Source organism: Manis pentadactyla, chromosome X (genome assembly GCF_030020395.1).
Source record: "Manis pentadactyla isolate mManPen7 chromosome X, mManPen7.hap1, whole genome shotgun sequence".
Lineage (NCBI taxonomy): Eukaryota > Metazoa > Chordata > Mammalia > Pholidota > Manidae > Manis > Manis pentadactyla.
The window spans coordinates 11636334-11660849 of NC_080038.1; the positions used below are offsets into that span (position 1 = coordinate 11636334).

General features: G+C 40.7%; 1 protein-coding gene across 1 annotated transcript in view; it reads right to left on the minus strand.

The window, feature by feature from the left end:
• Nucleotides 1-20149: 20149 nt before the first annotated feature.
• CTPS2 (CTP synthase 2) overlaps nt 20150-24516 on the minus strand; it is a 119450-nt gene continuing 115083 nt past the window's right edge. Inside the window, exons 19-20 of the mRNA XM_057495287.1 lie at nt 21326-21436; nt 20150-20367 (exon numbers count right to left, since the gene is read on the minus strand). Of these exons, the coding sequence (XP_057351270.1) occupies nt 21372-21436 (65 nt within the window). The 3' untranslated portion in view covers nt 20150-20367; nt 21326-21371. The remainder of the gene's footprint in view (nt 20368-21325; nt 21437-24516) is intronic.

Sequence of the window (24516 nt, forward strand, 5' to 3'; positions counted from 1 at the left end):
TTACTAGATTCCCCCATTATCAAGTCCCCACCACATATGCCATTACAGTCACTGTCCATCAGCGTAGTAAGATGCTATAGAGTCACTATTTGTCTTCTCTGTGCTATACCTCCTTCCCCGTGCCCCCCCTATATTATGTGTGCTAATCATAATACCCCTTAATCCCCTTCTCCCTCCCTTCCCACCCACCCTCCCCAGTCCCCTTCCCTTTGGTAACCGTTAATCCATTCTTGGAGTCTGTGAGTCTGCTGCTGTTTTGTTCCTTCAGTTTTTGCTTTGTTGTTATACTCCACAGATGAGTGAAATCATTTGGTACTTGTCTTTCTCCACCTGGCTTATTTCACTGAGCATAATACCCTCTAGCTCCATCCATGTTGTTGCAAATGGTAGGATTTGTTTTCTTCTTATGGCTGAATAAAGCTCTATTGTGAATATGGTACCACATCTTCTTTATCCATTCATCTACTGATGGACACTTAGGTTGCTTCCATTTCTTGTGTTTAGCCTTTTTTAAAGGTTTTACTGCTATATTTGGACACTTGGCTCATATTTATAAGCTTTTCTTCTTTCCCAAGGTAAACATTTAAAACTATACATTTTCCCTACAGTACTGCTTAACCTATTTTAATACATGGTATTGTCATTATTATTAAGTTATATATTTCCATTATGATTTCTTTTTTAATTCATGATTATTTAGACATTTTTGTTAATTTCCAAACATATAAAATATTCAAGATAGTTCTTACTGAAGTGTTACATAAATAATGAAAAGTACAGAAATCATAAGTACATACTCATGAATTTCCACGAAATGAATTTACCCATGTCTTCACTCTCAGAACATGATAAAAAGTTATTAGTCCCAGATGCCCCCCAGTGTGTCTACCCCAAGTCATCAAAGGTAACTAATTATCCTTCCTTCTATCACTATCAATTAGTTTTGTCCATTTTTAGATTTTATATAAACAGAATTGTGTATAGTATGCTCTCTTTTGTATCTAGTATCTTTCATTCTTTCTCATAGTTATGAGAATCATCGATTTTGTTGCATGGATGTACAACTCTTGATAGACATTCTGGCTGTTTTCAATGTTTGATTCTGGTGAACTATTATTAACATTTTTGTAGGCATTTCTGTTGGGTATATACCTAGGAATGGAATTGTGTGTTATAGCTTTGTATAGGTTCAGCTTTAGTAGATATTACCAATTTTCCAGTGTAGTTGTACCAAGCTACATGACCACCAGTATAGAATAAGAGTTTTGGTACTCCACATCATTTCCAACACTTAGCATGGTCAGTTTTCCTAGTGCTAGGATTGGGGGAGTACAGAGTGGCTTCTCATTGTGTCTTAAACTTGCATTTCCCTGAAGATCTAATGAGCTGAGCATCTTTTCATATGTTTATTGGCAACTCAGAGATCCTCTTCTATGAAGTACTTGTTAATTCTTTTGCTGATTTTTAAAAATTGAGATGTCTGGATTGCTTTCATTGATCTGAAGGAGTTTTTAATAAATTAAATATCAGTTCTGTGTTCAATATATATATTGAAATTTTTTTTCTCACATTGTGTGCCTTGCCTTTTCATTCTCTTAATGTTATATTTTCATGATCAAGAGTGCTTAGTTTTAATGAAGTCCAATTTATCAGTCTTTTTCATTGTGACTGTGATGTTTGCAACATAACTAATGAAAGATGAGTGTTTAGAATATATAAAGGACTTTTACAAATCGATAAGGAAGAAAAAAGCAATTTAAATATGGGCAAAAGACATGAATAGGTATTTCACAAGACAGAAAAAATGAATGGGTAATAATCAAATGAAAAAATGTTCAACTTCATTAGTAATCAGACCATGCAAATCAGACCTACCATTTTATATGTCAAATTAGCAAAAATTAAGAAGTGTTTGGATATGGAGCAACAAAATTAATACAGTTCCATTGGGGGGTGAAAATTTAAAAACTTTGGAATATAATACGGTATTACCTTGTAAAGTTGAAGATAATCCCCATCACCCAGTTTTTTTCCTCCCAGGTATCTATCCTAGAGAAGTTCATGCACATATGCACACAATAATTGGACAGCAATACTACAAAAAAGTAGAAAAGACAAATGTCCATTGACAGTAAAATAGATAAATTATAGCATACACACAATGGAACAATGCATAGCAGCAAAAATTATAATAATATACATCAACTTGGATGAATCTCAAAATTATAATGTTGAGTATAAAAATTGATTCTCAGAAGTCTATGTGCAATGTGAAACTACATGAATGTCAAAATCATAGATAGTTTGACAACATTGTTTTGAAATGTCATATATATTCAGAAATATGATAATGAAATTATTATCACAAGGGAATGAGAATGAAATCCAAAGTAACAGTTACCCTTCCCAGGAAGGAATGCAATTGGGAAGGTACCTACAGTGGTCCTGAGAAGTGTTGGTAGTATTCTAGTTCTTAAGCAGGATGAGGGGATACACAGGAGTTTCATTCATTCCTTTTTTTATACATAACTGTTAGGTTTATTCTGTGTAAAACTATTTCATAATAAAACTTTTTTTTCATAATAAAACATATTTTATGTTATGCAGCCATCAAAGTAGTATTTCTGGAAGTGTTTGAAATATCATGGAAATTACCAAGCTTGCCATATATGCTTTTGTATACATAGCATATCTCTGGAAGGATATACAAGGAAGTAGCAACAATAATTGTTACAGAAACTTGTCTAGAAAAGCTCCATTCTCCCTCTGGACCCATTTTCATCCATCTCCATCCTGCTCTGAATCCCAGACTCTTTAAAGATGGCATCAACTGGTTCCCTTGCTCTATAACTTCCAGGTGAGTTCAACCAATTGGAGGCACAAAGGAGAAGGGTGAGATTTAGGTATTTATTTCCCCAGTTCCCTCCCTGGTGTCTATGTGTCCCTCTAAGAAAAACCACAGCACCTATTGCTTTGCCTTCTATATTAGTCAGAGTTCTCCAGAGAAACAGAACCAATAGGGTGTGTATGTGTGTGTGCATGTGTGTGTGACAGAGACAGAGAGAGAGATTTATTATAAGGAATTGGCTCACACGATTATGGAAGCTAAGAAGTCCCAAGATTTGCAGGGTGCATCAGCTAAGCTCGAGACCTGGGAGAGCTAATGTAGAGTTCCCATCAGAATCTGAAGGCCTGAGAACCAGGAGAGCTGATGATGTACGTTCCTGTCCAAAAGCCAATAGGCATAAGACTTAAGAGCCAATGGTTTAGTCTGAGTTCATGGCCAGAAGACTGTCATCCCAGCTCCACAGTCAGGCAGGACGTGTTTCCTCTTATTCAGCTCTTTTATTCTATTCAGGCCTTGGATAGAATTGGATGAAGCCCAACTACGTTAGGGAGAGGAATCTGCTTTATTCAGTCTCCTGATTCAAATGTTAATCACACCTAGAAACATGCTCACAGGCACACCTAGAATAATGTTTGGCCAAATGTCTGGTCACCCGTGGCCTGGTCCCCCTCTCCTATAGCTATAGCTGCTCTCTCCTGGTTCTCCCTCCACTTGCCCATTCAGGTGTAGAATGTTACTTCACTGTACCATTTTTTCCTTCGGCCATACCATTGTAAACAGTTCCTTAAGCAACTGTTCATCAGTTATCCTATTTGTTTCCATTTCCTGCTGGGCCCCTGACGGATACTCTTATTTTTAAATATCAGTAGCTATAATTAAAATTCCTAATATATAATAAATTCTGTGAGCTTATTGGTAAAGAGACTTTTCAAACAATGCAATGCTAGGCCAGCTGAGTGACCCAGAAGGCCTTTGATGCAGCTTCTCTCTCTCTGTCTCTCCCTGGCCTTCCAGTCTGAATTTCCAAGTGTAACTAAGGGCAGAGGCAACCTCAAATGCTAACATCTCAACAGCACTTACTGTCCATGGTGCCTGGCCTGGGATCTTTGAACTGTGGTCTGGCTGCTTCCTCTCCTCTAGGACACAGCTGGCCGCTGACAGGCCGTCCAACACAACATTTAAAATTCAAAATGGGAAACACAGAATAATGAAGCCATCTGGTCCATATTGTGTTGTCCAACAATTATAAGTAATGTGAGCTATAAATACAACAAACAAAAGGAAGCAAACAAGAGACCATTAATCAATACTCGACAATTTGCACAAGATATGATGACTCAAGTGCATTTACACAAACACAGAAAATCCTTTTTCAAGAGAATCTCTACAGATGGTGGCCTCAAGTAGGTCTAGACTGAAGAATGCAATCTGCCAATGCCGTTCAGTCATATAACTTCTCTAAAGCAATAAAAATCTGCATGGAAATTTTACACAGAGAACCTTGATGTTGACACTTAAGAACTCACAGAATTATATATGAAAGGTAACAGAACCAGTCTTGGTTCAGAATCCAGAATAATTTCACATCGTAAGGACACCTTCCTGGAGAGGACTCTAAGACACTTACAACACCTGCCATCAGCCCCACTCATAAAACTTCAAGGAGCCTGAGTAGGAAAATAAACAAACAGAATGGTTTGGCTCTGGATCTGTAGTCTCCTCACCTCATGACCATCCCATAATCACTTCAAACTCAGTATATCTACAACTGAACAAATGCTCCTCCCTCCCCAATTTGGACCTTCTCTTATATCCTAGGGTTCTAACATGAGCCACTGAAGGATAATGGTGCAATCTGCTGAGAGAGAAAACACATTCCAACCACATGGCTGATTTCTCAGAAGAAAAGGGCATCTGGTAGAATGGATCCGTTGTTCTCACTTCTTCTGTCCTTCCCCTCGTCTACCGGGGTTTACTGTGGGCAGATCCCAACCCTCACTGGTTTAGCCAATGGAACTAACACAGAGGCTTCATTGTGCTCACAGGGTTTGGCTTGGCCTCTTTTGTGCTTCTGCCATTGGCCATGAGAAGAACATGCCTTGAGTAGCCATTGGTGATATTGGAACAGACCAGAAGCCAACCTGCAGCTAGAGCCAAGTGCTACAAAGCCACAGCCACTTGCAGGCCCATGAGTAAGAACTAAAGGTGCTTGATTTTGTAAGCCACTGAGGTTTGGGAAGGTTAGTTGTTATGCAGCACTATCACAGCAGAAACCGGACTAATACAAGTTTCTTTCCTGCTCTGGGAAGATAAATTAATAACTGTATACCACTGTGTATCCTTGGTAGTTTAGTGTGTGTATGTACACACACACATACAAACACACCTTTCTTCCTATGCACATATTTTTAATGTTCCACCTAACCGCTACTACCTTAACAGCGATTACCATAGTACAGCTACTCCACATACAACCAAAAATGAACTGACCCCCACCCCATTAGGAGACAACTCGACATCACAGCTAAGCTCACTATCTAGCTCCCAAGTTAAGGATCTCTTGGTGACGTCCATGACTCAGGCAGGATGAGATGTGGCATCACAAGGTCATGTAATTTGTGGCCTACATTATATCTGATATGCAACACGAGGAAAGAAGGACCAAAAAATGTTCAATAGAAAGGAAAAAAAAAGCAGCATCTCAAGCATGTGCATGATCCTCCTGGACCATTTTCTGTAAATGTCCACTTGTTGATTCACTTCCCCAGCAGTGAAGTCCTTGATCAACTCAGGTTGTGCCCATTGGATTTCCTTCACCCAATGATATCTAAAGCCCCAACCTGAGAGAGGTGGTGGGAAGATTCCCCTGCTAAGCACTGTACCGTCTTAGCAGCCCACTTCCCAAGGGAGACCCTTGATATAGGAAATCTTTGGCCAGGGTGTATGCTTTCCTAACGAAGCTGTACACCAGTTTCGTTCTCCACTTCCAGATGGATCAACTTGAACCAAAGCTTAGCTCTCTCCCTTGAAGTACCTCAAGAAAGGCAGAAAAGTAGCCCACCCTGGGAAACATCCAGACATTCTACGGGTAGGTACACAATCTCAGGAGGAAACAAACCATACTCTCTGATCAACACTTTTGCTGACCCTTATAACAGAAGAGATGGAGGGCTCTGCTATTCACTACAACTCAACCAATTCCACACCCAGGGTTGGTTGCTTGCAAAATCCCTCCTCCAGGTACAAATTTCTGACTTAGGTTAAGTTATTTTGATTGCAAACAAACAGAAACCTAGGGTGGCAATAAGCACAAAGTGAGGGCATGGGCTGTGGCAGAATTCATAGACCTTTTTTGAGAAAAAAAAAATCCCCACCACTCAAAAGGGCTTTAAATGTTTTCAGCAACCAATTAAAAAGTTAGATAACACTTTGCAATATAAGGGGACCTGGCACCCTGCTGATGGAAAAGTGGACAGTCTGCTGCAGCCACTTTCCAGGAAAGCAACCCGGCCTGTCTTGGCTCAGTTAGTTTGCTCATTTCCTATGGCCCAGCACCTCCACTCCTGGATATGTGTACTTCAGAGAAACGCACATACAGCTCCGTTGCAGCACGTGGTCAAGAATATCTCTGCAGCTTTGGTGCAGCAGCAGCAAGGTAGATGCACTCGAGAAATATATAAGTAAATGAGATGGACGCAGATTCAGGAATATAGGGCAGCAGCCCAAAGCAATGGACTAAATGCTCACACAGCAGTGGGGATGGACTTGAAAAACCTGTGTATAATGATCGCAGTGAAAGCTAGAATAAGAATTGTGTTGCATGAGCAAAACCGAAAGTTTCTGTGATGACTGCCCTTGTACTGTTCACTATGTAACTTATTCATTATGTAAGAATTTGTTCTACATGTAAGAACTTGTTTGTTATGCCTCAGAAGATTGGAGACTGACGAAAATTAGGTTTGGGGTGGATTAATGATTGTGCATTGAGCATTGACTCCCCTATACAGAATTTTATTGTCGTTAACAACCATTTGATCAATAAATATGAGAGATGCCCTCACAAAAAAAAAAAAAAAGGACAGACTTCCAATGGTAAAATAAATAAGTAACCGGGATGTAATGTATAGCATAAGGAATATAGTCAAGATATTGTAACAGCTTGGTAGGGTGATAGCTGGAACCTAGAATTATGTATATAAATGTTCTACCACTGTGTTGTACACTTGAAACTAATGTAATGTAATACTGTGCGTCAACTACCCTTCAATAAAAAATAATTATTTAAAAAAAAAAAAGAATTGTGGCACAGTGCCCTTTATATAAATTAGTCACGAACACGTGCATGGAACGCCACCATCAATGGCTCAGGAATTCACACCTTTTTAAGAACAAGGTGGAAGGGGAAATGAAAAACAAAAATCAGGCGCCCTGGACTGACCACAGACAGTACTGAGCCATGAACAGAGGTGCATGATGAAGTCAGCTCTCTGTGGCAGAAGTGTTTTTTAATTAAATAAATAGCAAAAGTTAAATGTTTTACTGAGTCCTTCTGGATGACTCAAAAAATAAAAGAAATTAGAAGACAAAAAAGAAACCTCACCTATAGTCCTCACCACTCAAAAACAGCCATTATGAATATTCCTAATGCTTGCTCAGTGAAAAGTTTTGAAGTCATCTCATATAGCTATCTTACATACAAGTGATGTATACTCTCACTGCTTCTCATATAGCTGCATTACATGTAAGTGATTTGTTATTTTACCACTTTGTCTTTGATTACTATCATAAAATAGGATTTCTTAAGGTTAAATAAGATATGGCAACAAGGCTTAAAATGTTTTCAGCAGCCAGATTTGTCCCCTCGCTTAATAAGTTCACTTTTAGGTGTGTCTTTCGGGGTAAAAAAGACATGTCTTACAAAAAAAAAAACACTTGCAGTTAGGTCATGAGTATATGTCACTGTATTTACCTACTTCACTGTTTCTTGGCACACTGAATGATTTATAGCTAAAGAAAACCTTGGGTGTGGACAATAGATAAATTATCTCAATTGGGTGGCCAGCCCGTAGGCACTCTGCATTCTCCCATGGCTATGGAATCCCAGCAGTGGCAGTTTTGCCTTCATAATAAACCTTATTTCTAGGATTTAAATCCTAAGTGTTTTGACCCCAGAAGTGCTGTCATGCTTGCCCTCCTGAGTTTCTATGAGTGGCAAAGAGGGAACAAGACAAAACAGAAATTCCTCAAGAGTTTACCTGACCTGTGCTGTATTTCTAGTGATAGTTCAGGTTATGTGTTATTTTTCCTTTGATGCCCTTTCTGAGTTCTTCTTTTCTGCCTGAGTTCAATTGAGTTTACACTGGGTTGTTTCTCTAAGATCAGAAAGATACTGTGAAAAATTGACATGACTGGAGCCATTTTAAAAATGAAAACCAGAGCAGCCACTGCAAAGAAGCCACCTTACCTACCTTTGTTTGAACTGGGCCAAAACCTTTGGCGGGGACAAAATAGCAGTCGTTTTAAGCAACTGTCTGAGAAGTCAGTGGAAGAATGGACATCCTGACTGCCAGGACCGATAGTTGTTAGACTTTTCTGAAGTTAGAATCAGTAGTCAATCAATGTACAGCCTGTGTAACTGCCCCCTCCCTTTTCCTTTTCCTCTTGCTTTCATCCTACAAGCAGCATTACTTGGGTTTATAGCTGAATCTATGCTCCACCAATTGCAGTTCTTTGATCCCAAATAACGCTCATCTTCCTTTCATTGTAGTTCTTTATTTTTAGGTTGACAATGTCAAGAACAAGTAACTGCCGTTCCAAAACTAGCCAATCCATATTGTGTGGATCCAGATTAAACACAGAGAAAATGGACGCAGAAAAAGACTACAGCACCCTGACCAGGAGGATGCTCTCTTCCATCTGATTTAGTTCGGCAGTTTCCCAGGGCAGCCACCTGGACCAGGCAGTTTGCCCTGAGAATTCAGCATCATTCCTCTTAAATAAAAATGTACTGCTTCTCCATGAAGGGGACTTTGGCTCTTGGATGAGTCACAGCTTTGCAAGACACAAACCGTGAGTTAAGTTTAGTCTTGCCCTCATATTCCACGAGTCAATAAAGACAGAAGTAACATTATATATAAATTTTTACTAAGAATGTATTCTACACGCCAAGCCTCCACTTTCTCTGCTACAAGCCACCAACTCCAGCACGCCAGGCAGGGCTACTACTGAGCACTCGAAATGTGGCTAGTCTGAACTCAGATGTGCTGTGGGGATCAACAGACCCAGAGTATACGCTAAATTTTAAACAAATACCCAGTGAACATTAAGTCTCACTTCTAAATTAAGAAAGGCATTGTTTACATAGCCACTAGAAAGGTTTTCTGCTCCACAATTAAGATTTGCATTTGTTAACTGACGTTTTAAAACAACTTTGCCTGAGTCCATTAGGGGCTCCTGCCTGCTACACGCTCCTTGGGTTGCCATTATTCTCTTTCAGATTAGAAAACAATTATAGTAATACACAATTATTTATTATCCACCTGGAAATAGCCAGGAATCAGGAGAGCCATGGAAAGCAATCGTAGTGCACTTTACGAATTTAATAAATTCCCATCTGCGTAGCATGAGTGCATTTCCCACTGTTCGTTCAACAGCTGAAGGTCCCATTATTGTCATTTTAGAATCCCTTTGCAAAACATGTCACACTTCCACAAATCTACCCAACTCTATCCTAGGTTGGAGCAAAGCATTCAAGCCCCACATAAATGTCGTCACCTCCCCAATAAGACGCCATGACATCATTCTACCCCTCCACTGAGCCACTCTTGAAAGACTGATGGCACTCGTGTGCATCTCCCCCTAACTGCTCTCAACATCGGCCTGAGTTCCCAGAACACAGGGCTCTAAGTCACTGCTGTGACTAACTCTAAGTCACTGTGTCCCACAGGCAGGGAGAGCTATCGAGCTGCAGAGGTCCCAAGTCAGCCAGGGCTCGTGCTGCGCTGGGAACGTGCCCTGCGGCCATTTTGCCTGTGTCAGCAGGCCTGCCACAGCCCTTCACCCGCGGTGGAGAAGAGAAACAGCCTAGATGGTTCAAAGCAGACAAAACCGAACAGGAGTCTGGTTCTCACATCCTTGACAGAATTCTTTAAGAGAATGAGAAAGGATCCTAAACCTTGCCTCCTCTCGCACATAGATAACACCAAAATGTGCAGAGTCTGTTCTTTTAAGACACTAACACATGTATCCTTGACACATGGCTCTGATGTATTGATTAATGTATCCCCTGTTGGAAAAAAACGTATATAAACTGTACTTAGACAAAAGGCCAGTGGAACAGGCTGATCAGAACTCTTCGTTGATTAACTGTTTTCAGGTCATGGTCCTCAGTAAGACTATGAATAAACTCTGTCTTTCTTAATATAATAGCCATGTTGACTTCAGTTGACACTGTCTAGCACACTACTGGCAAAGCTGACTCAAAAAAATATTTGATGAATTGAATTATCCATGTGTCTCTACATTTCTTTCTTTAAAAGTTCCATTTTTCTTTCATCTTAATGATCAGAAGGGCCAAATTTGCTGCTCACCAGTGGCTTCCATCTGGTTTGTCAAGGGGTCTGGCTATTTCGAAACCATACCCAAATCAAGGACAAAGTGTAGAAGTACAACACTGGCAGTTAGTAGATTTTGCTGTCAATGTTCATTCTCCTTCGAATGCAGAAAATACTCATTACTTGCAAATGTTCTTAAGGGGAACCTGAAAGAACCTGCCACATTCATTACCCCTACAGCGGTCCTGGGTAGAGAGCGGTAAGCACTAGAACAGCAAACCCAGCTAACCATTGTCTTTCCTCTAAGAACTCTATTCAGCATCTGGAGAGTTCTAAGGAAGAGAGAAGCAAGCGCGTTCTCAGAATTCAAAGGCAGAGGTAGAGCTGGGGTACCTAGGGAGCCACCAGAACCAACCAGTATGACGACGCATTAGCAACCCAATGGTCAGCCTCACGCATGACTACTATACTGGTTCCGCCTCAGCCACAGGAATATAACTAACCAAACGTGAGATGCTTTAAGATTTTTAATATATACTTGGTAGTCCGTATTCTACCCAGAGATTCCGCCATAAGTAAGTGGTACATCTGCATGTCCCCTTCATACAGAGTCTAGAGCTGTGCTGTCCAGTACTGTAGCCACTCCCACATGTGCTCTTGAGTACTTGAAATGTGGCTGGTCTGAACTGAAATGTGCTGTAATTGTGAAGTCCATACCAAACTTCAAAGAATTACAAGAAAAAATGTAAAATATCTCATGAATAATTTTTATATTGATTACATGTTGCAATTATATTTTGACATATTGTGTTAAAATACATTACTCAAATTTACCTCACTTGTTTCTTTTTACTTTTTATTATGACTACTAGGCAATTTCAAATACTACATATGCTTCACATTTTATTTTTTGGGCAGTGCTAGTCCAGAGAGCAGCTGGGGTAGAGAAGGGAAGATAAAGGGGATCCTGAAGTTCTAAAACTGGGAAGAACCTGGGTTTCTCCCCACCAAAATATCTCTGCCTGATAATGAGGCTACTGAGAGTCCTCACAGTAACTCACAATTTTCAGGATGCACCAAATCTGAATGCCATGATTTGAGGATGTGGGCTCACTACATCTTGGGAGCATCCTTGGTAAATGTTTGGGTTATCCAGTAATTGATTTTGCCAGTGTTTATAATACAAACATGCATCTACTCAACTCCTACTCATCCATCGGGGTTTGGTTCAGGCTCTGTATTAGGCCCTTCCCCAGCTAGACCACATCCAACAGGTCTTCGATATCCTCTGCTGTGTCAGTTCAGGGTTGGGCCCAGTATCTCTGACAAGCTGAACTTCTGATCTTTCCCCTATACATTTTTTTCCTCAGTATCTCATAATTATTCTTTTTTCACTAAATAGAGAAATACAATTTCATCTGAAATAAGAATGCTGTTTAAACATCTCAGTAAAATAATCATCTTTGCATGATATGTCTCTGGAAGGACCCAGAACAATCTGATAACACAACCTCCAGGGAATGAGGTAGCTAAGGACAGAGGTTGAAGAGACACTTCTCTGTAATCTTTACAATGTGGGACCTCATGATATGAGTTCTTTTAAAATCTTCCAAAGAAGTTCTAAAATTCATATGGAACCAGAAAAGACCCTGAATAGCCAAAAAATCCTTAGAAGGAAGAATAAAACAGGGGGGTATTATGCTCCCCAACTTCAAGCTCTACTACAAAGCCACAGTAATCAAGACAATTTGGTACTGGCACAAGAACAGACCCAGACCCACAGACCAATGGAAAAGAATAGAGAGCCTAGATATAAACCCACACATATATGGTCAATTAATATATGATAAAGGAGCCATGGACATACAATGGAGAAAGGACAACCTCTTCAACAATTGCTATTGGCCAAAACTGGACAACGATATGTAAGAAAATGAAACTGGATTATTGTCTAACTTCATACACAAAAATAAACTTGAAATGGATCAAAGACCTGAATGTAAGTCATGAAACCAAAAAACTCTTAGAAGAAAACATAGGCAAAACTCTCTTGAATATAAACATGAGCAACTTTTTCCTGAATGCATTTCCTCAGGCAAGGGAAGCAAAAGCAAAAATGAACAAGTGGGACTACATCAAACTAAAGAGCTTCTGTACAGCAAAGGACACCATCAGTAGAACAAAAAGGCATCCTACAGTATGGGAGAATATATTCATAAATGACACATCCAATAAGGGGTTAACATCCAAAATATATAGAGAGCTCACACACCTCAACACCCAAAAAGCAAATAACCCTATTATAAAATGGACAGAGGATCTGAACAGACACTTCTCCAAAGAAGAAATTCAGATGGCCAACAGACACATGAAAAGATGCTCCATATCACCAATCATCAGGGAAATGCAAATTAAACCCACAATGAGATATCACCTCACACCAGTTAGAATGGCCAACATCCAAAAGACAAGCAATAACAAATGCTGGTGAGGATGCAGAGAGAGGGGAACCCTCCTACACTGTTGGTGGGAATGTAAATTAGTTCAACTACTATGGAAAGCAATATGGAGGTTCCTCAAAAAACTAAAAGTAGAAATACCATTTGACCCAGGAATTCCACTCCTAGGAATTTACCTGAAGAAAACAGTATCACAGATTCAAAAAGACATATGCAGATCTATGTTTATCACAGCATTATCTACAATAGCCAAGATATGGAAGCAACCTAGTGTCCATCAGTAGATGAATGGGTAAAGAAGATGTGGTACATATTCACAATGGAATATTATTCAGCCATGAGAAGAAAACAAATCCTACCATTTGCAACAACATGGGTGGAGCTAGAGGGTATTATGTTCATTGAAATAAGCCAGGTGGAGAAAGACAAGTACCAAATGATTTCCCTCATCTGTGGAGTATAACGACAAAGCAAAACCTGAAAGTACAAAACAGCAGCAGACTCACAGAACCCAAGAACAGACTAGTGGTTACCAAAGGGAAGGGGTCTGGGGAGGGTGGGTGGGAAAGGAGGAAGAAGGGGATTAAGGGGTATTATGATTAGCACACATAATATGGGGGGCAGGTCACAGGGAAGGCAGTATAGCACAGAGAAGATAAGTTGTGACTCCATAGCATCTTACTACGCTGATGGACAGTGACTGCAATAGGGTGTATAGAAGGGGACTTGATAATATGGGTGAATGTAGTAACCACAATGTTGCTCATGTGAAACCTGAACATAAGATTGTATATTGATGATAACTTAGTAAAAAAAAATACAAAAAAAATCTTCTAAAAAGAATATCTTCACTCTATAGAAAGATTTTTAGAACTTAGTTTCCATTGGAGACATGTAAAGAATTTTTCTTGCATTGAACCATTTAGATCAGCAGTTGACAAATTTTCTCTGTAAAGCATCAGATAGTAAATGTTTCTGCTAACTACTCAACTCTGCCATTGTAGCAGGAAAGCAGCCATAGACAATCTGTAAAAGACTGTATGCAGCTATGTGCCAATAAAACTTTATTTACAAAATAGATGGGATTTAGCCTGCGGCTATAGTTTGCCAACCCCCACTCCCCCACCCCAGCTTGAGATAGTGTTTCCTTTGAACAATAAAGAATGTAAAAATGTGAGTCCTGCTCTTCACTTTTTTATTCTTAAAAAGGTTAAAACAGATCTCTCTTCAATCCAAGTTAAGACTTAAGCTTAGGAAGGTTGGAACAAAGGCAAGATAATGGAAAACAGAAGAAAAATAACCATGGAGTTGTGATATTCATTCAGAAAAGGAAAGGTGTTTTCAAAGCAAAAACCATGAAAAACCCTCATCTTATCTGAAATCTTCCTGGTATGAATCAATGGGGACAAAAAGGAGTCACATTCTGGACTGAAAATTACTTCTCAGTCTTCATACTTCTCAAGTTGACATTAAAACAATATATGCTTGTGCAAATAAATTCAGAAATTACTACTCCAGAAATGTAGATAATCTAAATTTAAAATATTGATCTCTTGCCATTAAATTCTCTACAGAAGTAATCACTATAACATGTAGCCTCATCCTCCTGGCCTGTGGCATGTGACAAGTTAAGAGAATCCCCTTGAGAGGGTGACTCAGCATGGAAAAGTTGAGTTTCCTGGGCCACTGGTTCCAATCCCCAGGTTCTAGGCTTTTATCTTAACTCTACTGAATATTCCCAGCATATGCATAGTCTCTCCCTGAGAAAACTAATCACCGCAATATATCTATTTTCAAAAAAATTTATTGTTCAAGAAAAAGATGGGAAGTTTAAAACTTGACAGTAAAGCTCAAAAAATAAACTATATAAGCAGAGTGCCAACTGAATTCCCAGGTTTTCACTGTTCTCAGAGGAACTAGGTAATACCAAAGAATACAGGGGTGGAAAGTGGGTCCCATTTGGGAGAGATAAAATTGAATGGGGTCTACAGAATTTGCCACCATCTTTCAAAGATATTTGTGGGTATAAACCTTAAAGAGCAAAAGCTGCATGGCAAAAAACAGCTCACAGATTCAATTTATACTTCCATCAAAGTCTAGTATTTTCTACATGGAAAACCTATGTCAATATACGGCAGGATGTCCACTAGACACCCCCCCAAATTTTGATGTTTAGTAAAACCCAATGAAAAAGGTAAATCCAATTACTTTTGTACAAGGGCAGTGTGAGTCACACTAGAATTAACTGTTCTTCAAAATGCTTCTGTTGGGGGCGGGGGGCGGTTGAGTGTATTTTCCTCGGTTCTTGTCCCCACTGCAACAAAGAATTGAAGGGCAGAGACAAAGTAGTGAAGCAGAATAAAAGTTTTATTTGAAGTTACACACTTAAAGAGAGAAAAAATACAGGTGTCCTCAAAGAATAGGTGCCCTTAAGATTGGAAGTTCCCTCTTTTAAGGATTTTTCAGGAATGTGACAAAGGGCTAGGGGGTGTAAACTTGTCAAGTGGTCTCAAGATGCTTATCTCTGGTGAGAGACACCATGTCTCCTCTCCTCTATTCTCAGTCCTCCAGGTAATTCTGCAAAATTAACTTAACAGAAGAAATCTACTGATCCCGTTCTTCCCCAGGATAGCAGCTTCCCTCTGGGAACATATCAATCAAGACCATCTGCCCTGCCCCTCAAGGCGGGCTGAGTTATTTTCGGTTTGCTAAAGAATAAGTTAGGAATCTTACTTCCTAACTTACTGGCTTTTAAAATGGAATCTTACAAGAATGGACTAACAGTTACCAAAGGGAAAGGGACTAGGGAGGATGGGTGGGAAGGGAGGGATAAGGGGAAAAGGGGGCACTATAATTACCATGCATAATGTGGGCGGGGGGCACGGGGAGGGCTGTACAACACAGAGAAGACAAGTAGTGACTCTACAGCATCTTACTACGCTGATGGACAGTGACTGTAATGGGGTATGTGGTGGGGACTTGATAATGGGGGGAGTCTAGTAACCATAATGTTGCTCATGCAATTGTACATTAATGATACCAAAATAAAAATAAAAATAGAATCTTAGCTTTAAGATGGACTCTTTCCTGTTCTTACTATACTGTTTATATCTCTGGGCTTTGTTCATCATAGGCAGGAAAAGTTAACCATGATGCTTGTCTCCAGCCCTGGTTATAAAATTACCTGATTAGGGGCTAGAGGAGGAGGGAAAAACAGCATATAGGTTAAGTTAAAGAACAAGCAGGGCCTTTTAGCAGGCTAAAGTAAATCTTACAATGACATGATCTAAATAACACAATGAAGACACGGGCTGCGCTCAGATACTTTTCTTTATCTGGGGAATATCTGGACATCCCAAGTTACTCCTGGCCTTTGGAGCTTCAACTGATGAACTCATTAACTCTGTGGGTCTTTTCTGGCTCTCTAGTTTTATCTGGTTAACTCTTTGAGCCCCTTTTAGTGGGCTTTACTGGCCTTATTCTCTCTCCACCCTGCTCATATCTTATTTCTGCCTAACACTTCACCTATTGACTTTTTCTAAGAATAGAAGAAATAATGATATGGGCAAAATGGCAGGCCATTATTTCATTTGGCTTGTTAATAAACCCATATTCAAAAGTAAATACAAGTCAAATAATGGTATTACACAACAAAAGTCTACCTTAGGAAGAACTAGGGGCCAGCCCCTTCCCAGAAGCTAACTTTCTGACAAGCACTGACTGTGCCACTCAGATTAATGTGACTCTACCGCCTACTTCCATACCGTTGACCCTAAGTACACAAGTGTGATTCCATTTTCCAGACTGAAAGAATCCCACATCTCCTCATTCACAAGTAAAATGGAAGAAGTAGAAGGGAGACTCTCAGAAGAGTTTGGCAGCCTAGGGAGAGAGCATTCAGACATGTGGCTGCTACATCACCTTGAACTCTTTCTTGTTCCATTCAAGAAATCTAATCAAACTCCAGAGACACCAGCACAGAAAGGAACCACACAGGTAGCACCTCATCAACTCTGGGCTTCAGGTGATGTTTCTGCATATCTCACCTCACCTTGTACAACATATTTTGGTTGTAGAAACTCAGTTCTAGGTGACTGCCAATGTCTGGCACTGACCTTCAGAGAGCACAGGATGCTCGTCACTAGTCTTTTTTATTTCAACAAAATAGCAAGTCCAAGTAAGAAATACAGCCACACACATGACAAATAGGGATGGAACTAGATGGCTTATGGAGAAAACAAAAAACAAGGAATCCCTTCAACGTCAGTCTAGTCCAAATTTTAATAAAGTAAAAGTGTAGGTTGATACCAAGCAGCTGATGAGACCATTGAAACAGCATCCTCACTCACTCAACTGACCTGCCAGTTAGAGAAACCACACCCCACTGCATTTTGTAGCCCTTGGCCCAGTGTATTTGTATTGTGACCACAGGCACAAACCTGGGTAAAATATTTACAAGCTTTGCTCAAGAGGCCTTCCCTGGCTCCCCAGTTTGTTATAGGACCCCATTTTACACTCTCTCACACTCTGTCCTTATTCTTTGACACTCTCCTGAACATATCACAATTACAGCCTCCTGAACATATCACAGTTAAAATTAAATACTTATTTTCCTACCGATTTGTTTAAAGCCTGCTTCCCCCAAGAGACAGTCAGGCACAAGAAGGTAAGTTGCTTCTGTAGGGGAGGAAAAATAATTTTCCCTCCATCCTTCTAGGTTCTTGGCTGAGAACCCACAGTAATGTAAAACAGATCAACAGGAGAAAAACAAACTGTTAGGCTGGAGGAAGGAAAAACAAGGACATGCAAACAGAACAGAGAGATGCCATAGGGGGAGAACAGACCAGACCCCAAGGTCCATGCCTTATATGGAAAGGGGACAGCTCTCCCTGAATTCCATCCTGATGTGCCAACTAAGACCCGGATGTCAGCCTCCTCCCTCTTGGAAGGCAAAAAAGCTTCTAGTTGTCTATTATGTCACCTTTAGCCAATCATACCTCTCCACGCCCCCTAGGATAGCTTGCCCACTCCTCCCCCTCCTAACCCCTTATAAGCCCCCACCTCCCTGACCAAGTGTGACTTCCCCGGCCTGTAATACCCAGACCGCGGAACATCACCCGGGAGTGGCATTCAAATAAACTACCTGGCCCTTTGTTGCCTCTCTTCACCTGCTTATTTTGGCTAAAATTTATCTTACACAAACAAGTTCAATAATGTGTATGTGTCCTGTATATATGGAAGAGACCCAGGAACACTGAGTAACTCCCCAAAATGGCCCAAGCTACCACCTTAAATACCATCTCCAGCTAAAGACAAAAGATGTTCACGGGGGGTGGGTAGGGGGGTGGGGGGTGGGAGTTACAGATGGTTTATCAGGCAAAACACAAGCAAGGGTATAGTTATTATGCAGATTTAAGTCAGTGTCTTCTCCATTAATAACTAAGAGGGAGACACCCTTAGAAATGGGGATTTCCCTTATAAATGTGAATGTCTCTTATTAAAGGGTAACTTCTATTAGGTTTTCAAGAGCTTCGCCTGTGTCTGCTATTTCTTAAAAATAATCAGCCTAAAATAATCCTCATGTCAAAGAGGCATAATTTGGAAGCAGATTCTGCTCCTCTTCACTTTCCCCAGAACCTGATGCCAGGCTTGGCTCCTGCTGGGGTCTCAAGATACATTCACTGAATGAATGATTTATAACTTTCTGTATGTTTGTGTTACTGCCGTAAGAGGCTAGTTCATTGTTTCTTAAGTGCCCTTCTTTCTGGTCCTATTTACATGCATCATTAGCCCAGAGGGAAAGCACTCTGTTATAAGTGACTTTAGAAATTGTAATCATTACAGTTGAAAACTTCCATTTAAAACAGACAACCCCTTTGTGATGTTCAAAGTCCCCCTACATGCTTCCCACCCACTCTCTAGGAGGCCTACTCCAGCTGTTAACCTACCTTGTGGGTTTTCATTTGGAGCCTTCTGTGATCTTCAAGCTGTAATTTTCACAAGTGGAACCTTAAAGCTCTGTAAGTTTTAATTTACCAGAATTAGTCATTTCATTTCTTCCTGTGTTTAGTAGATGAACCTTCTGCAGCATCTTACAAAATATGTCATGCTGCAACACCTTACAACGTTAAGGGAAAAAAAGTTAAGAAGGCCAAAGACAACTGCAAAAAAATTAACCAAGCAGTTAATTCATCTCATGCACATCCAACAGGAAAACCAGGAAGAACCCTAGATTAAGGTGGTGGTTGCACAACATTGTGAAAGTACCTAATGTCAATGAACTGTTCACTTTAAAATGCTTCATTCTATGTTATGTGACTTCACCTCAAATGTGTGTGTGTGTGTGTGTGTGTGTGTGTGTGTGTGTGTATTACTAATCATGATTCCTATAGTTCCAGGAGGAGAGGTTTCCCTGCCCAGGGAAGGTTCTCTATGAATTCAAGGAGACCGAAGAAAGGCAAGGGCAAAAACTCGAGGGTAAACTGAGTTACCACGTTTATTTCCATGGCAGTCACAGGCAGCTTGGTACATGCAGCTGGCTCGAATGTCCTCCCCAGGCAGGCTGCACATTCTGCTCCCCAGCAAGAGCTTAATCCTCTAGGCAGTAGGTCTCAGTTTCTCCTCGCTCCCCACTCCCATGCTTGGGCTTAATCCTCCAGGAGCACTGAGGCTCCGTGGCTCCTTCTCCGCAGTGGCAACCCAGCTCCGTGCTCCTAAGCACCAGGAGCAACTCTGTGGGTGCGTCCCTGGTGAGTGACAGATGCCTGACCAATTATGTACCAGAACTGAGAAGAGGAGAGAATCAGTGTTCCTTTCCACCCCTCCCCTGGGCCGGCAATCCCATGACTGACTGGGGGCTCTGTCACTGGTAAATGTACCATAAATGTGCAAACATGCTCTTGTTATATAATAGCACACAATGTGTGCTCTTAAGGCCAGGTAGAAAACCTGGTCAGAAAGTTCCATTTTCCCCACTGTTCCTTAGTTTCTTATGCCCCCTTAAATTATCTGCCTGAGGTGAGGGCCTTACTTGCCATGTCCAGTCTTGGACTTACTTTACTTTTAACTAGAAATAAACAGGGTGAGAAAATGAAATAAGCTTGGACAACACACAGATCTGTGGCTCAGTTCCAGGTAACAGAATGACTCAACTTTGACTCAAAATTAGTTAGTGCCTGTGCCCTGCCACCCTCCCCAGAGAGCACAGTGAATGCTCAGTTACCTGGATCCTTGCTCACCACCTGGATATAGCCACACACCGGTAAAACACGAACACACTTTCTCCCCAGTTAGGTTGTTGGAAAAAGTTTAATCAGCTACAAAAATTTGTGAGAACCAAAGGCCACCTCTGGAGGGAAAGGGGAAACTACCCCTTTGGTTCTGGAAGCCCAGACTGTTAGATTCCCTTGGAGACTTTCATCCCATGTTTGGTAGCAAACAGAGTTAAATAAGAGTGTGGTGATTTCTTCAGAAAGTTCCTTCATCTTGGCTTTAGTTATTTCATGGCCTTTAAAAAAAGGATATAAGTATTAGCAACATCAGAAACTGAATAATGTAAATCTTTAAAGTACCTCCAGCTGATTTTTGGACCATTTTGGTGCTCCTAAAGGGCTCCACGTTCGAGGTGAATGTAAGCAGATAGAGACATGCTTTCCCTGGCGAACATGAACGTTCTTCCCCTAAGTGAAATGTGAAAAGAACAATTAACTCCGCACAAAGTTTCCCAAATTTGCTGTCCTGCTAAAGAAAGCGGCTCACTCAACCTAGGGTTACCCCAGGCAATATCCACCTCTGAGCTTGAATTAAATAAAGCTATCCAGGCTGCTATCCTCTCTAGTAAAGCCTAAAAGAACTGCAGGGAAAATAAGCTGCCCTCAGAAGCCACGCCAGTCTCTGGCATCTCTTTACAAAGAAAGGAAACAGTATTTATTTTATACAGATCAAGGAAATCTGCTTTTCCATGAGTGACCTAGGCCAGGGGTCAGCAAACTGTTTTAGTAAAAAAGTTTTATTGGGACACAGCCATAACCGTTCATTTATGTATTGGCTAAGCCTGCTTTCCCTCTCCATGGGCAGAGTGGAGTAGTTGCAAAAGAGGCTGCATGGCCCACAAAGCCTAGAATATTTACTGCCTGACCTTCTATAGAACAAGTTTCCTGACCTATTACAACTCTAACCACTACTGCCTCCAGCTACACATTTACAGATGCACTTGTACATTCATCCCTGGCCTCCAGTGCACTCCATTTCCCCAGGCTCACTGCTAACTGCTAGCTTTCTCAGCTGCATTCCAGTTTCCCAAAAATACAATCAGCTGTCAAGTCTGTCCTGCTAACTAAGCCAGTCAACTAAGAGCAAATTCCAAGAGAGCAGAATCCTGTGAGACAAGTCCTGTAATGCTCCCTTCTCCACCAGGACGACAGCTTCTCTGCAAGACAAACAAGAAGTGGAGGATTCCATCTTACTTGCTCAGGCCATCCTGGTTATTCTGAGTCATGTATTAGTTTCAGCTTATTTCCACCTCAGCTGTCCTTGGCTCTGACATGCTGTCATCACTGGAATCACTGTAGCTGTCACTAGAACAAAAGAAGTACTCATTTAGCAAGGTGTAAAAAGGACCCTGGACAGTTATTCTACTTAACAATACTGAACATTTTCCATAATCAACCCTCACTCAGAAAATGCTAAGGTATATTCTACTATCACTTTCTAGTTGGTACAGGAAGACGTTGTCCAACCACAGACAATGGTCTCCTTCCTTTGTCAGTGGAACTGATTATTTGCTTTCTCTTCAATTGGAAGTAACTTATTCAGAAAATGTATCAAAGCATTTCAATTTAGACGGAAATTTATAATCTTCTGAAGGCCACTACTATAGGTCAGCAGCATGAAACAAACATTCCCATAAGTCCAAGGGTTTGAGACATAATTTGTACAATTATGCTATTTTCACATTAGAAACTATAAAGGATGCTCTGACTACCTCGAGTTTAGAAATGTCTTCTCCATGAGCTAGCCCCACAATCCTACTTTAGCTGTGAGCTGTGGGCTCAGGCTGGAGTTCCTCTTGCTCAGTTCCAAATAAGTCAGCAGGTTGATCAACTCCACAAGAGTTCTACTGATCTATGGAGACAACGCTGCCAGGAAGTAGTGTTTTATGCCTGACCCATTCCCAGACTTGGCCAAATGTTTGCTGACTTATACCAACGGAAGTCTGAATCCCATAACAGGTGAAAATCCACTTTTTTTTTGTTAAGAGATGCAAGGGAACAATCAGAGAAACCCTATGCTGGCAGGTTAGAAAACAAAGATTGATTCTAAACGTATTGAGCAAGTATCAATAAGTACACAAACAAAGTCATAAATGTCAACCTCACTCTCCTCCCTGACTTGTGAACAAAATACCAGAAAGGCTGCAGGGACAGAGCTAGATGTGTAAAGGAGACAGACAGAGATGAAGACTTGGCAGAAAAGCCAAGATATGTTAGCTAAACACATAACCTGATATCTCCTTAAAGCCGATCAAGCAGAAGAATCCTCCTAGTTAAGAGTTTAATTCAGCAAAATCATTTCTACTGTTACAAAAGAGTCTCCAATAAAGAAAACACAGGAGTAACTGAAGAATGTTTTAAAAACTGCTCCAGAAAAGCTGATATACCCTTATCCATGTACTCTCACTTCAAAAATGGAGAGTCCTTCCTTGTTCTATGCAATAAAAGGGGATTTGCAAGTTGCACTCAACTCCTATGTGAGAAGAAATGAAGTCAAGGAAGTTTACGTGATTCACCTGGCACACAGCTCATTCAAGGTGGGGCCAGAATCCCTATCATGCTCACCCAGGCCACAAGTGCAAGTCTAGGCTGTGGAGCAGAGGGGAAGCAGGCCCCTGGGGCGTGTCCCCTGACACTGCAAGTGAGAAGACCCAAAGGGCCGAGGGAGCTCCATTTTCTCATGTATCAGATTTTATACCTGCTTCCTTCCCCACCTCTGAGCCTGAGGAAGGGTGGGCCCACATCTACCCCTTTGCACTTCTGACTATACTATTTATTAGCCACATTCCTTTGGACAGATCACTTGAGTTCTGAGACTCTAAACAAAACACAGTAACAATACCTCCAGCCTCACCAAAATGTTATGAGGGCCAAAGAGAATGAATAAATGTGTTCTGAAAACTATATAAAAAGATAACTTGTTCCTATTCATGGGGGTTACATATTCATAACATGGTATCTCTCAAAAAGCCATGGAAATTAAAAAAGAAATCATGAAAACTGCCAGGTGCATGATTTTCAGAATGGTTCCCAGTACCAAGAGTAATTCGTTATCCACATAAGCAAGTGGACTTGGGTGGCTCTCTTTCTAACCTAATGGTTCTCATTTCCTGTCTGATGAGGGGCTGCCCCAAACTCTGCCAACACATCCAAATGGCACAGGCTGAGTCTAACAAAGGCGGCTCAGCATGCATTTACTCATCTCCAAAGCAAATGAGTGGGTTCACTGCTTTTCTCCTGTATGTGTCAGGGGCTGGAGGTAAGACAATCAAATAAACCACAACGCTCAAGAACAGAATTATCAAAACAGGCTTCACTGCCCAGCTTGCTGATTTTGTGCCATCCACGAGCCAGCAAAAACCAAGTGCTAGAAATAAAAAGTGGCTCATCATCCACACACAAAGGCACAGTGGCTCCTGCACATTCAGTCCTATGGGGGTGCACCTCTGTGCTACATATCACTTAGGGGTCATTTTTGTTTTACACAGAACAAACTTAAAGAAGTCATAAGATATGCTTATCTGGGTATATTTTCACTTAATTTGAGACAGCTCAGCCTTATTTAAGACCAACCTGTCTTTCTAAATATCCAAATATCTCCTCTGTATACACAACCCTACACACACATTTCTTGGAAGGAAGACTTATTAGATATTAGGGTCTTACATATTACATCTTATGAAATGCCTCAAGATACAAACCCACTCATGCGTGTCTTGGAATATTTGAGGAAGGGCAAGTTTTAAACCTGCGCTATCCAATCCAGTAGCCACAAGTCACAGTAGCTATCTAAATTTGAATCAATTAAACATCAAATGAAATTGAAATTCCAGCCCTCATTTGCACACATAGAGCCCCCCTTCAAGTACTCAATAGCCACATGTGGCTGGTGACTGCCAGATTACAGAACATTTCCATCATTGCAGAAAGTTCTATTGGATAGCACTGGTTTAAAAACAACTGAATAATGATTTTTAGAAAACAAACCATAATCGCCATGCAATGGTCCTCCTTGTCACTCCCTAGGAAGGCTTTTTTTTTTTAAGGTCTGAGTATATGGCAGCTAATTAAAATCATGGCAAATCTCACACATGCATGCATGCGCCCCCCAAATAACGAGGGCTTCTTTTTTTTTTCACAGTCGTAATCATTAGTTTATTATGAGGCCTTCTTTTTAAAAAGTTTTTACTGTACTTTTTCTTACAAGACAAAATCAATACCACCAGCACTGCCTCATGGGAATTGCTATCCTTACAATACTGGCTTGACTTACAAGATTTGACTTCAACAGTCTACACGTGGTTCTTTGACAGATAAAAAGGCTTGTCACCGGGGGATTCAAGTTGGCGGTGTGAGAGGTGAAACAGAGAACTCCTCCCAAAAAC